The sequence below is a fragment of the Chiloscyllium plagiosum genome, chromosome 33 (assembly GCF_004010195.1).
Source record: "Chiloscyllium plagiosum isolate BGI_BamShark_2017 chromosome 33, ASM401019v2, whole genome shotgun sequence".
In the NCBI taxonomy this organism is placed as follows: domain Eukaryota; kingdom Metazoa; phylum Chordata; class Chondrichthyes; order Orectolobiformes; family Hemiscylliidae; genus Chiloscyllium; species Chiloscyllium plagiosum.
Genome location: NC_057742.1, coordinates 5,155,437 through 5,170,424, shown reverse-complemented (window position 1 = coordinate 5,170,424; position 14,988 = coordinate 5,155,437). Strand labels below are relative to the sequence as shown.

At 39.9% G+C, this 14,988-nt stretch overlaps 1 protein-coding gene across 1 annotated transcript in view; it reads right to left on the bottom strand.

The window, feature by feature from the left end:
- The window catches only part of LOC122539626 (rho GTPase-activating protein 23-like), a 266,170-nt gene that overhangs the window by 64,758 nt on the left and 186,424 nt on the right, over nucleotides 1-14,988 (bottom strand). Inside the window, exons 15-18 of the mRNA XM_043674624.1 lie at nucleotides 9,110-9,204; nucleotides 6,301-6,425; nucleotides 5,264-5,419; nucleotides 4,770-4,848 (exon numbers count right to left, since the gene is read on the bottom strand). Coding sequence (XP_043530559.1) covers nucleotides 4,770-4,848; nucleotides 5,264-5,419; nucleotides 6,301-6,425; nucleotides 9,110-9,204 — 455 coding nt within the window. The remainder of the gene's footprint in view (nucleotides 1-4,769; nucleotides 4,849-5,263; nucleotides 5,420-6,300; nucleotides 6,426-9,109; nucleotides 9,205-14,988) is intronic.

Here is a 14,988-nt window from a genome sequence, read left to right as displayed (position 1 = left end):
CACGGTAGGTCCTGGAACGTATCCTCCGCGGGTACGGGGGTCTACTGTACTTGTTTACATTTTTCATAGTTGTGATGTAGGTAGCCAGTCAAGGACAATATCATCCAACTGGAGATTAAAGACAATTTGGAGGACAATGGATTGGTTAATCTTGTCAAAGGCTGTAAACAAATCAAGATGGTTGAGGAGGAATGGTGCACTTTTGGTAACAAGTCGCAAAGGTATAATTTAACATTTTTAAAATTCTTTAAAAGGGTGTGGGTATTGCTGGATAGGCCAGCATTTATTGCCTATCCCTAATTGCTTATAGGGCAGTTAAGAATAAATCACAGTGCTGTGGATCCAGAGTCACATGTAGGCCAGAACAGGTACGGATGGCGGATTTATTTCCTAAAAGTGACGCTGAGTAAACAAGATGGACTATTACAAAATAATTGCAATCAAGATACCATTTTTTTGTATTCCAGACTTTTATTCAATCTAAATTTCACTATCTGCCATGGTGGTATTAAAAGTCGTATGTCTGGTGCATTAGCCTGCATTTCTAGCCCTGTGACTTAACACTATGCCACCCCTTCCCACCAGGCTTAACTATGGACATTCCAGTCCTCTAATACAGTTGAAACCTGATAAGAAAGGTTCAAATACGGAATGACAAGATAGATTCTGGGACACAGCAAGACATTCAAAACTTGAGAAAACAAAAGAATGTGGGGTGGGAGTTTGCAACAGAAAGAGTTAACGGTGCATCCTTAATGTGTGTCATCAAATAACTTATAAACTTGAGTATTGCTGATAAAAACTCAGTCAGTAAGTTGGTTATTGCAAACAACCATTGGGAAATGCTATTCAATATGATCTGCCAGTCTTTGGGGCATATGGCCTACATACTTAGTATCACACACATCAGGTGCATATATAGATTATTTATTTGTGTAATTGGCATAGTCTCTTTTTGGTTGATGACAGCATCCTGTTTGTGGCAGTTTGTAGCAACTTGTGTTGCTAATCCATAGTAGCACTGAAAAACAGCTGGTTTCACTTGTTGCTAAATAATTTCTGATACCTTATCTTTTTGGAATAATCTGAGGTACATTGAAAACTTCTCAGAACCAAACAGTGACAAATTTAAACACATTAATAATTTTGCAAATGTTATCAAAACAAATTCTGATCATCTAACCATACCAAGCTAGCCTGCGCTTGCAAATCTCACAACACGATATCTGACATTAGACGTGATGTCATGATTAGGCAATATTTGGGTAGTTCTGAGAATATGAAAAATTATGCCACACTTCCATGTACTGGTAACTACATATTATTAATAACACTGGGCTTTGCTCTTTGTAGACTAAAAGAACCTGTACATACACTGCACCTGAATTAACCCTGAATGAGATGCTGAGACACCATTTGGTCTTACAACTGGCTCTGACTCACGTCAGGCCTCTTAAAGCCTCCTTTGTTGTCGTGAGTCCGCATACTGGCAGCAACTACAATGGCTTTTCAGCCTGGATCCAAGAAACATTTTAGACATTTGGTAGAGGCTCAGTTTTGTTTTGTTTTGGTGTTTGCTGTGGGCTGACCTATGGTCCCTTTGCTCAGCCTATGCCCTGCATGAGTATCCACGATTGCCTATATTCAAGTGGTATTCTCCAAGCTCATTCGGATAAGTGAGAGTGTCCTTTGAAATGCACTGTAGTTCACATGCTCCACTTACCACATTTTCTAATGACAAAGCCAGGTGTAGTGCTTTGTTTAGTTCAGTTGGGCTTCAGCTGAACGGTGTCTCAGGATCTCATTCAGGGTTAATCCAAAATCATATGCCTCTGCAAGTCATCTTAATCTCATCAAAAATCTGAATATGAATTCCCCTGGTTCTCAAACTGCCAAATAAAACCAATAGTGTCTCAGAATTAGGGGCTCTAATATTCCTTTTCTAAATCCATCAACTCTTGACAGGTTTTAGCGCTTGGTGCTGGAGGAAAGTTAGGCTGCTAATAACTGAAAATGCTGCAGTCCGCAAGAATTACTCGTGCTTTTCATCTGCCCCAATGTCATTTGCCTGGAATAAATAGCCATTTCTTTTCCACATATTGGGCCCAATGTTTGGCAGGATTGAATGGATCAAGTTTCCTGAATAAAGACATGACGCCAGACATGCTTACCCCAACTCAAAGACGACTGTTGCGAGCAAATTGTTTTTAGGAGCATACTGTCTTCTCTTGTCGCTCCTGAAATTACTATAGAGGCAGATATCTCATCACCAAGTCATCATTCATTTATAAGTGCATAATGGACAGGCTCTGACCAGCGAGCTCAGCTCTCGTCCCTTGAAACAAAGAGACTCTCTGAATCTCCTGTTTATATCTGTCAGCCAGGGCTCCCTGATTGGCCCAGGTTAACAACCCCAATCAAGGATCTCATGGTCAATGAGATCCACCTGGCCTTTGTTCCAATGAGTAAAGTTTCAAAGAAGAACTTTCAAGTACAGTGGCTATAATTTAAACAAAGAAGCCAACATGTACATAGCATGAGAAAATAATACCAAGGAACTGTGGTTGATGGAAATGAGAAACAAAAACAGAAGTTGCTGGAGAAATTCAGTAGGTCTGGCAGCATCTGTGGAGAGAAAGAGTTAACATTTCGAGTCCAGTGACCCTTCAGAATGTGTGCATAGTATGATTATTTAAAAGCAATGCAATGAATTACTGGTTAATTTGCTCATTTGGTTGCAGAGAATTTGAGTAATGCTGAAAAAAGCCATTGTAGTTTCTGCCAGTATGCGGACTCAAGACAACAAAGGCGGCTTAAGAGGCCTGACGTGAGTAAGAGAACTTATAGGTTGGTATCAAGGAAGATGTTCACTCTGGAAAGTCGGCCTACATGTGATTTGGGAGAGTTAAATTGTTTAGTAACATCCAAATAGTAAGTACTCAAAATAAATGTCTAGTTAAATGGTCACCCAATTCTCATGGGAGTTGATACTGGCACAGCTGTATCGGTGGTTGCAGAACCAGTCTTTAAGAAGATTCACTTTGCACTCTAACCCTTAAGTTTGCTCAAGACCTTGGCTAGACTGAGAACCTACACTGGGAAACTGTTGCAAATTAAGGGTACAACTGATTCCAGTTTTCAACGAGAAGGAGTTACTACTGATTGTAGCAAAAAGCTTGGGCCAAAGATTGATGGGGCAGAATTGGTTGAGAAAGATTCATCCTGAGCGGCTCAACATCTTCCGATTAGAAAATGGCTGCCTGAGTAAAGTCCTAATTAAATAGGCAGAGGTTTGTCAGGAGCCCAGACCTCCTTACATGCCGACCAGGAAGCAATTCCGCAATTCTGTAAGGCCTGCCCAGGAGGTTAGAAAGCGAAGGAATCATCAAACAAGCGCAGACTGTAGAACTGGTAGCACTGGTCGTATTGATTGTGAAGCCCGACAGCTCAGTTCATCTTTGTGGGGATTTTAAGCAAATGGTAAACTGCTTCTCACAGCTGGACAAATACCCAATCCCTCACATGGAGGACTTGTATGCAAAACCGGTGGGGGGGGGGGGGCGTCTGGCCTTCATGAAGCTGGACATGAGCCATGTATATTTGAAATTGCAACTATATGAGGGGTCTCAGAAGCATGCCACAACTAATACCCATTAGGATTTGTACCAATATACAGGACTGCCATTTGGGGTATCATCAGCCTGTGCCATTTTCCAGCAGATCATGGAGAACATTTCCCAGATATAGCTCCAGTAGAATTGCTGACGGGGATAAGACTCCACACCAGGTTAAACCTGACAACAGCAGGAATGCCAATGCTGGCCACATGCCTCCTCTAAACGAAAGACAGAGTTTACTTCAGGGGACAAACTTTGGTGTAAAAACCATAAAAATGGCCCACCATGGCTTTGAGGCAAGGTTGATATGAGGTCAGGTCCCGTGACATACAAAGTTTGGGTAGGGGAGGCAGTCCTGAACAAACGTGGATCACATGAAAGCTGCTACTTTTGCAGACAAGGCAGGAGCAAAACATACCTGGCACCTCAGATCAGCCAGAAAAGGTTGTCAGAAACTCCGTCTAGCGTTGAAGAAATCTCAGAGTCTGAGATGGCTGCAGCTTTGATACCGTTACTACCTGAATAAGTGGAGGAAACTCTTCCAAGACATTCTGGGTGCAAGAGACAGGCTATGGTTTGATACACGCCACCCATGTCCAAGTCGGAGGAACTGGACTTGGGACACAAACATCCCAAGAGAAGCTACAATGAAAAGAACAGGCCTACACCTCTGGACCTTTTTGGGATGTGGGGGGGAGGAAGTGGAGGTGCGAGCAATGTAGTAATTGGAATGAAGGTGCGGTGGATCTCCTTAATGGAGATCCTTGATTGGGGTTGTTAACCTGGGCCAATCATGGAGACCTAGCTGACAGACATAAACCAGAGATTCAGAGCATCTCTTCATTTCTAGAGACTGGCTTTAAGCTGGCTGGTCAGCACCTATGCACTGTATACATGTAAATAAAGGGTGACTTGGATACAAGATGCCTGGCTCCTTGGAGTTATTTCGGAAACATTTTGGCACATTGGTCAAATGTGAAAATGCATTAAATAACTGAAAAACTTTTTTTTTTAATGTGAAACTTAATGGATCATTTTAAACAACTTTACAACTACAGGTTTCAACTTCCTTAAAAAGACATTTATTGCTCTAACTTTAGTATAATGACTGTTACCTAACTGAAAACAATACAGTATTAATGATTTACTCACCATCTGTGAAGAGAGGCTCAGGAAGCTTTCGGAAGAACAGTTTAAGCAAACTGCTAATCACGTTCAAGTCTTGCCATTTCTGCAAAGACAAAATTACTCAATACAGACAGCCATTATGTGCCATTAGACACTACTCAAATATAAATCACACTGTTAACCATTCTTTTGTGGAATATAGAAACTACAGTAGAAAATTGCCACTACGCATCACAGATGCCTCCTTGAAGGTATGATTCAAATTTGAAGTTTCTTCTATCTATCTAAATGAACAGTTCTAAATGATGTTTAGCTTTTACTCATGGTCACCACAGCTACAGATTGTGGTTAGAGGCTGATATTCAACAGAGAGCACTTCGTACAGTCCTATCAGAAATGTGAGCAAACTGTTAACGGTTCTTAGCTAATTTCCTTTAAATATACCTCTAAATTACTGATGAACGTACAAAACAAGAAAAAGGGGTAGTAATGTGCTTGTAGAAGAATCAGAAGCTTACTTCTTCTGAGGTATTTAGATCAGTCATTCCCTTATTCAGTTGTTCTTGTAGGCTGGAGACCATGGCATTGTTCCCTGGTACCCTATAGATCCCTGTGTACTCCAAACCTTTCTCCTCCACCAACTTGCAACATACCTCCACTATCAGTGGTATAAACTGAAAGAACAAACACAAACACACAAATACTTGAACAACATGGTTAAATATTGCAGCGTGATGGCTTCACTAAGTCTAAAATGGAAACAAATAATAGATGAAATTATATCCATCACCACCAAAACAAATTTAAACAAGGGACTTACATTTATATTTTTCACTTGACCTTGGGATCTGTGCATCTCTAGCAAGGCCAGAATTTCTTGCTCATCACTGACTAACTTTAAGAAGATGGTACTAAGTTATCTGTTTCAATGGCTGATGTACCCACAAACATATTTCCTGTAGTGGCCTGATACAAGTGAGTGGCTTGGTAGCTGTTTCAGAGGACAGTTAAGAGTCAATTAACTGCTGTGGATGTGCGGAAAGGTAGAATACCATTCCAAAGGATATTAATGAACCGCATGAATATTTATGGTAATCCAATCATTTCAGGGTCATTAATAAATTAAACTAACATTTCATTCCAGATTTGTTAATCAAACTCATATTTTTCTATCTTCCAAGAAAGGATTTGAACTTATGCCTCCAGAGCTTATTCCATGTCTCTAGACAATTAGTTCAGTAACATTACAACAATGCTATAAACCCCTAATCACTAATGCTCATGACATAGTAAAACATGTTATGGCACTCACAGCAATCAAACAAAATTTGGTACCAAGGCAAGCTACTAACAAGGTAGTAGGACTAGAGATCCAAAACTTGTTCAAAGAGTTTAGTTTCAGAGTGTCTTAGAGGAGAATTAGATTGAGTGACGGAGCGACTTAGGGAGAGAAAACTACAGCAGGAATAAAACCCCAATTAAAATACTAATCAGGTATCTATGTCAAGGTGTTAAAGTGTGAATACTCACAGCCTAGTAAAACACAGCTAATTACCTTGTTATTTATACCAGGTTGACACTCTTCTAATCGAACACCAAAAGCTGCTCCTGAAACTGTTTTCTTGGCTTTCTTCATTATGTTCAACCAAGAACTCTTGTCCTTCGAAAGACTACTTTCATCTGGAAAAATAAACAGGCAGCCAAAATGTGAAACCTAAGCCAGATAACTTTATGTGGAAGGTTCAGTCAGTAATTGTACCGTCGTCGCTTCTTCCAGGTGATATTTAACATGTGGGAGTACTGACTAATCAGGTGCTATAAGGCTTTGTGGGGTCTACGGTCCACGGTAAGGAAAACTGGAACACACCTTCCTGACTGTATCACACTGTACTGCTACCCATGTTGGGTCTGTCCTTCTGGTGGGTATTGTCTGGGATGTTGTGTATTAAGGGTGAATCTAAGAACATGACTGTCAGGCATAAGTAATCTGTGGGATAGCTCACCCAAATCAGGGCGCTCACCCCCTAGATATTCGCAAGGAGGACTTTGTTGGTCAACAAGACTGTGTTTCTGAAGCATTAGTCAATGCCAGGTTGTCAGTCTGACTTCATTTTATTTCCTTTCTAGCAACTGAGACAACTGAATGGCTTACTAGGCCATTTCAGAGGAGAAAGTGAGGACTGCAGATGCTGGAGATCAGAGCTGAAAAATGCGTTGCTGGAAAAGCGCAGTAGGTCAGGCAGCATCCAAGGAGCAGGAGAATCGACATTTTGGGCATGAGCCCTTCTTCAGGAAGGAGCCTTCTTCATGAGCCCTGAAGAATGGCTCATGCCCGAAACGTCGATTCTCCTGCTCCTTGGATGCTGCCTGACCTGCTGTGCTTTTCCAGCAACACATTTTCAGCTAGGCCATTTCAGATGAAAGTAAAGAATCAACCACATTACTGTAGGTTAAGGATGGCAGTCTGCTTTCCTCAAGGACATTTGTATATTTGTAAGCTAAGTAATTTTCTAATTAAATTCAAATACTAAAAAGAATGAATATCATCATTTTAAAAACAAAAGCAGTGTTCTGCAGTGTGCTATTATGGTGATATGTGATCATTTACTAAGGGAAGTGAGGTGAGATTTCTTTTGAAGTAGAGTCACTGGACCCAAAATGTTGACTGTTTTCTCTCCACAGATGCTGCCAGACTTGCTGGGTTGCTCCAGTAATTTCTGTTTATGTTTGAGATTTCTTCTGATTGTAGCATGTTAGCAATATCATAAATACAATGGGCATATTTCTTCTAATTTTTATTCTCAATAAAAAACTTTAAAACTTTTATTTATTTTCTATTCATACAAAGATCCTCAGTTTTGCAATACAAGCAAAATGTAGTTAGTGATCTTTGCCACAGGCAAACTCTCAGAAGTAACAAAGAGAAGGTCATATTGAATTCTATGATAGGCACTGCTTCTCTAGTATTGCTCAACTGCATTCCCAGCAGCATACTTGGCTGGAAAGCACAACAACTAATTAGTTAGTAACTCTTAAAAGTTGGGGGAGGAGGTTAATTCCATGGATCCAGCTTTGGTTATAATGAAAATTCACCTAAAATTTAACTACTAATACTTCTGCATTAGTACATACTGATGAGAATTGAGGAAGAGAGTATCACAAACAAATTTTTGCAATCTAGTTGACATTTTATAGATTTCTGTAAGATTTAGACTGTGCAGTTTGGAAGTGGATTAGAGGCATCCCAACTACTAACAAGGTCATCCCTTCTCAGAATTTGAAAGGAATATTTGGATCTAATGGATATTAAGAAAAGGAGTATGTCATAGGCCGGATTATATCTGCTTTTTAAAAAAAAACACAAATTTCACTTAAAACCATTGCAGAATTAAGGATTTACAGATTTTCGGAACAATTTCTCTTCATTTATTCCTTGTTTCCAAGGTAACCCAAATCTTTTTCAGATGGGTAGGGAAGTTACCTGCTGACAAGTCTTTGTGCAACAATATCCTCAGCTGAAGCAACACTCTTCCATTTTTCTTCCCTCTCTGTGGAGGTCTGTGAAGCATGAAGACACTATAGTGCTTGGAACAAGAGTGCCCTCTGGTGCATTAGTTAACTCTTGCAGATACAGTCAAGCAAGTGTTTTATTTACACATCTTTAGGTTGCTGAGGGAAACAGCTCTATTGGCAATTCATCCCACTGGTAGTTCTGCTGTGGAAATGTAACAGTACCACATTCCTACTGAATAACACTAGAACAATGAAGCTCTATAGGATTTAAAAAGCAAATGTCTGTTTCTCAAACCTTTGCATGAACCTCAAACTTTCCACAAAACCTCTCACTTCCTTTGATCACTTTCCATAATCTGTACACTCTCAAATATTATTCTTTGTATTAACTAAGTAATATTTACATAGTCTTCTCTCCTGACCTGTGATGTCTTCCATGAACCATAATTCTTCAACTAAATTTCTCAACAACAACAATTTCCAACAAAAATAACATGCAATGTTCCTGCCAGGGCAGCAATGTGGCAAAACAACTAAGAGAAATTTTCGACAAGCTTTCCTTTCACTATCTTACTTGAACTTTAAATTACATATGATTGACTCCAAAATTGGGGAAAATAATCTTCCTTACATTAAAATCCTTCAGCTTGTCATATCTGAGTTAAACTCATTTCTTAAGTAAAAATAGCACAATCATTGCAAAGTAACTTTAAACTTTGTTTTAACTAATAATAAATGGAGATTTAGTTGCAATGTGAATCATTGAAATGAATGGAAAGTTATGAGATTTGTAGCACTAAATGGGTATTATGCCTGTGATAACGATAGTACAAGATGTTGAGCTGCATTACCTTTGTTCACATTATCTTGCCTGGGAGATCGTGGACGCCGATTGACATGATGACGAGATCCCTTTGGCGAAGAATCAGACTTGTTATTTGCGGGGCTGCAAGGCAACACAGGTACATTATCAGTTAAGGAAGAAGCTATAATTAAAGTAACAGTACTGTAATTATTTACCTGTGTTTTGACACATTGCTATGTCCAAATAATTCAGAAATTTCCGGGATTGAATTTAAGGCTATCTGACCAATTCACTAGTAAACCTTTCAATGTAGGCAGGTAAATTATTTTTGAGAGTTGCTGGAAAAGCACAGATCAGGGAGCATCCGAGGAGCAGGAAAATTGACGTTTCGGGCAGGAGCCTTCATCAGGAATGAGGCTGGCAGCCTCGAGGGTGGAAAGATAAATGGGAGGGGAGTGGGGCTGGGGAGAAGGTAGCTAAGAGTGCAATAGGTGGATGGAGGTGGGGGTGATGGTGAAAGGTCAGAGAGGAGGGTGAAGCGGATAGGTGGGAAGGAAGATTGACAAGTCATGAAGGCAGTGCTGAGCAAGAAGGTTGGAACTGGGGTAAGATGGGGGGAGGGGAAATGAGGAAACTGGTAAAGTTTATTGCTCTAGATGTAGTCTCCTCCACACTGGGGAGACTGGATGCCTTCTCGCAAATCGCTTTAGAGAACATCTCCGGGACACCCGCACCAACCAACCCCACCACCCCATGGCTCAACATTTCAACTCCCCTCTCACTCTGCAGAGGACATGCAGGTCCTGGGCCTCCTCCACCACCGCTCCCTCACCACCCGACGCCTGGAGGAAGAATACCTCATCTTTCCCTTGGAACACTTCAACCCCAAGGCATTATTGTGGACTTCACTAGGTTCATTTCCCCTCTCCCCACCTTACCCCAGTTCCAACCTTCCTGCTCAGCACCATCCTCATGACCTGTCCTGTCAATCTTCCTTCCCACCATTCCTCTCCACCCTTCTCTCCGACCTATCACCATCACCTCCATCCACCTATTGCAGTCTCAGCTACCTTCTCCCCAGCCCCACCTCCCTCCCATTTATCTCTCCAACTGCGAGGCTCCCAGCCTCATTCCTGATGAAGGGCTCTGGCCTGAAACTTCGAATTTCCTGCTCCTCGGATGCTGCCTGACTTGCTGTGCTGTTCCAGCAACACACACTCAACTCTGATCTCCAGCATCTGCAGACCTCACTGTCCCCTGGTTAAATTATTTTGCTGATTTAGCTACAGTACACAATTTCATTCAGTCAATTTGATAGTAACCCATCTTTTATTCCTTTTTGTGTTCATTCAAGGGGTGTGGGCTCTGCTGGCTGGGCCATTACTTTCTGTCCATCCCAAATTGCTTTGAGATGATGGTGTGAACTCCGGTCTTGAACTATTGCAGTCCATTTGAGAAAGGTGCACCCAATTCTGTTAATGGGGGGAGTTTCAGGACCTTGATCCAATGACAATGTTGGAATGGTATACATTTCCAGGTGCACATGGTGCTTGGCTTTAGCAAGTGGGCATCTTGCAGGTGGTGTTCTCATGTGCTTCTTGATAGCACAATTGATCAAACCAGCAATCATTTTATTGATAATTGAGAGAAGATTGATGGGGCCATAATTGGCCTGCCTGAACTTGGCCTGCAGGGGATACAGCTTGGAACAGCTTGGCTAGGGCTGCAGCAAGTTCTAGAGCCCCAGTCTTCAATGTTATTGTTGGAATATAGCCTTTGCAATAACTAGTGTCTCCAGCCATTTCTTGATATCACATGGAGAAAACTGAATTGGCTGATGACTGGCATCTGTGATGCTGAGAACCTCAAAGGAGGCCAAGAAGGATCATCTACTTGGCACTTCTGCTAGAGATTGTTGTAAAGCCTTCGTTTTTGCACTGATGTGCTCTGCTTCACTATGGTTGAAAAAGGGGATACTGTGGACATTCCCCCTCCAATGAGTGCTTAATATGCTGCCTTAATATGTTGCCATAGTCTCAGAGAGCCAAAGGCAGGTGATGAATTTTAACTGAGGGTCACCATGCCTCACATAAGGTTGAGAAGGTAAGACCTTCATGGTAACTTCGGCCATCTCTTCTCTTTACCACTGAGAAAGTCAACATGAGCAGAAACTAGTTCTACAGTAGAATTTCCTTTGACTTGCCCCTCCGGGCAAAAGACTGATCATATTCTTATAATTTAAGCTATAAAAAAATTTCCACCAAGAAAAACATTCTTAATCACTGGTCAACAAAATAAAACTACTCAAGCACAGTTTTGGTAAATTCCTTAATTGGGAAAGTAAGGAAAACAAATTCAGAGTTATTTGGATGACAAAAGAGGGAAAAGATATGATTCAAAAGAAAAAAATGCGCTTATGACAGACATCAGGTAGAAAATATAATTTAAAACAAGAGTAAATATAGAAGGTTCAGAGGGATCATAGAATCACAGTATGGAACCAAGTCACTTGGCCCATCAATTCCACACCAACACTACAAACTGCAAACATTATGGTCTTATTCAAAAAAAAAGGATGCAAGAATAAGTCAAGCAACTGCAGATCAGTCAGCTTAATTATGATGGTTGAAAACTTCTAGAATCAATAATTTGGGACAACATAATAGTACCAGAGACAAATATGTAAATACAGCCAGTATAAATTTCCTAATGGAAAATTAATTTTAACTAACTTGCTAAGAGTTTTTTTTTCCCCCAAGAGGAAACAGTTGATCAAGAGAATACTTTGGGCTTCCATAACACACTTAATACAGTGCCACACTACAAACATTTGAATAAAACTAGAGCTCATGAATAAAACAGCAGCAACATGGTTGCAAAATTTGCCAGGTTAAAACAACAGTAGTCATTAACATAGCTTTTTTGGACTGGGTAAAGCTTTCCAATAGAGTTCTCCCTTGCTTTTCCCAATTATGCATTAACAATCTAGACCTTGGGGTACAGGACCTAATTTCAATATTTGGGGATGATACGAAATGTGGAACCATTGTAAACAGTGAGGAAAATATGGTAGAACTTGAGAAGATGATTAATAAGTTGCTGGAATGAGTGGGTATGTGCCAGATTGAGTTCAATACACAGAACTTTGGTAGGAAAAACATGGAGAAAGAATCTAAATAAAGGGTACAACTCTAAAGGGGTACATGACAGAGGGACCTGGATGTATATGTACATAAGGCATTAATAGGGGCAGCGCAGGTAAACATTTAAGGTATCAATTGAGCATTTTGTATCTGTTTTGAGTGAGGACATAAAAAGTAAATGCCACAATAAATAAAATGATAATTATCTGGATTGGCAAAATAAAAAAACATCCTTCAACAGACCACACCACGTACAAGTAATAAAACGTTCTCTTTCATTGTGCAAATGCAGAAAGCTCACAGAAATGAATGTAGATTGGGGAAAAAAGGAAAGAAGGAAAAAGAAAAACTAAATAAATAAAGTCTTGCGACATCCTTACAGTCAATATTTGTGAAATGCTGCTGTAAAGACACCTAACACTTAATATTGTTTGGAGGATTTATATTTTGAAGGTTTGTGAAAAAAAGGAATTTATTCCAAGTTTCACAGACAAACGTGGAGTATTTGCTTTAAAGGAGGCCACTGAAACTTCAATGTAAACATTGAGATTTTTCTTTACAAGGCTATCTAGAAATCATAAGACTAGTGATAACTGCTTGGTTTGCTGTAGGATTTTCTGAACAGTGACTAACTCAGAGATGTTCTTGCTTTATCTATCTCTATTAGAAGAAATCCTGCCAAAACAAGTTAGAGTTGGAGGGAGGCTTGCTGAGAACAAGCTGAATTGGCAGGTAGAAGGGTCTGTTCTGAAGAAGAGTCACTAGACCTAAAACATTAAATCAGCTCTCTCTACAGATGCTGCCAAACCTGCTGAATTTTTCCAACAATGTCTGTTTTTATTTCTGAATTGGAGGGAAGCCTGCTTTAAACCAGCTGATCTCTTCTGTTACTGAGAAGAAAATTCCTGAAGAAGGGCTTATGCCCGAAACGTCGATTCTCCTGTTCCCTGGATACTGCCTGACCAGCTGCGCTTTTCCAGCAAAACATTTTCAGCTCTGATCTCCAGCATCTGCAGACCTCACTTTCTCCTCAAAGAAAATTCTCCACACAAGTTCAGGTAAAATCTATTTGAAAGCGTAATTGAAAGAATTCCAAAATGATGATTTCTGAGCAAACTGTGTCCAGAAGACTTCAAAGATAAATGTGCATAATTAGTGACTTGATATGTGCCAGTCCATCAAAGCAACAGACTCCAAAACAACCCACGCTGGTTGAAAGGCCTTTTTGTTTAAAAAGCGACATCGTGGTATCTAATTGGTCAACTCGGTAATTGGAAAAATATATTTTTTGATGATGCAACCCGTGGAATTGAGGGACCAGAGCAATGCAACACTCCTCCAGTCTTGGTTGTAATAGTACCTATTGTTGAAAATTGTAGGAAACACAACACTGAATTTGGGTTCAGCAAGGTCCCATTTGCAGCATATAATAATAAGCAGACAATAATCTGAGTCTGGATGTCAAAATAGACTTAAACATTGCCCATTATGCAGCAAATAACCATCCCTAATGGAAATAGTGTGATTGTAAGTTCCATCAAGTAAAACTAAACAATAGTTTGTAAACAAAGTTACTACTTAAGGTTTCTAAAAGAATTAAGATATGACAGACTCTTGGGTAGCTTATCTGGTTAAAGGAAAGACCCAAGCTTAATTTTCAATTGGAGTCTAGTTATTTTGTTTCAAAGTGAAAAGCAATATTGTGTCCTACAATTGACCTAGTTAGATACCAAATTCCGACCCATCAAACTCTTGCTACAAATGTGCTGTATGAATGGCAGAAAAATAAGAGTAAGGCTCAAAATTCATTGTAATCAAATCAGGTTCACACAAAAAGAATGGGTACGATATCATAAGCATTCAATGTGTGGGAAACCTAACCATTAAGGTAATCAACACCTTTAGTCTAGGAATGTCAAAAGAACAAAACAAGGTCACTGTGCTTCTGTAAAACTTCACATATAGAGTCACATAGCATGGAAACAAACCCTTTGGTCTTACTTATTCCTGCCAACCATGCTTCCCAAACTAAACTAGTCTTACTTGCCTGCATTTGGCCCATAAGCCTCTAAACCTTTCCTATTCATGTATCTATCCAAATGTCTTTTAAATGTTGTAAATATACCTGCATCTATCGCTTCCTCTGGCAGTTCATTCCACATATGAACTACCGTGTGTGAAAAAGTTGCTCCTTAGGTCCCTATTAATCTTTCGCTTCTCACCTCAAAAAGATGCCCCTTAGTTTTGAACTCTCCCACCCTAGAGAAAAGACCATTGCTATTCACCTTATCTATTTCTCTCGTGATTTTATAAACCTCTAAGGTTATTTCTCAAGCTCCTATGCTCCAGTGAAAAAAGTCCCAGCCTGTCCTTTTAACTCAAACCTTTAGTCCTGGCAACATCCTGGTAAATCTTTTCTGAACCCGCTTCAATTTAATAATATCCTTCCTGTAGCAAAACTATCCTCAGTACTCTAAACGTGGCCTCACCAACCTCAACATCCACTGATGATATACTGAAACAAGCCTTTTTTAGAAATTTAAACTTTTTTTTTTAGTGAGGGCGTAGAGTTCTTTACCTCCCGATATTTTGGCACTAGTATTAGTTCTAATACAACTTGCACTGTTAGACCAAATATAGTACTGTATAATGTTTGAATACCAAAGGAACTTTGCCAAATTCTGGTAAATATTCAAAATATTTCCTTTTGGAATTTCTCCTTTTTAAAATAGTAACAAAATGACAGTCGTCACACAGAACCACAATAGCACCACCAGTAACA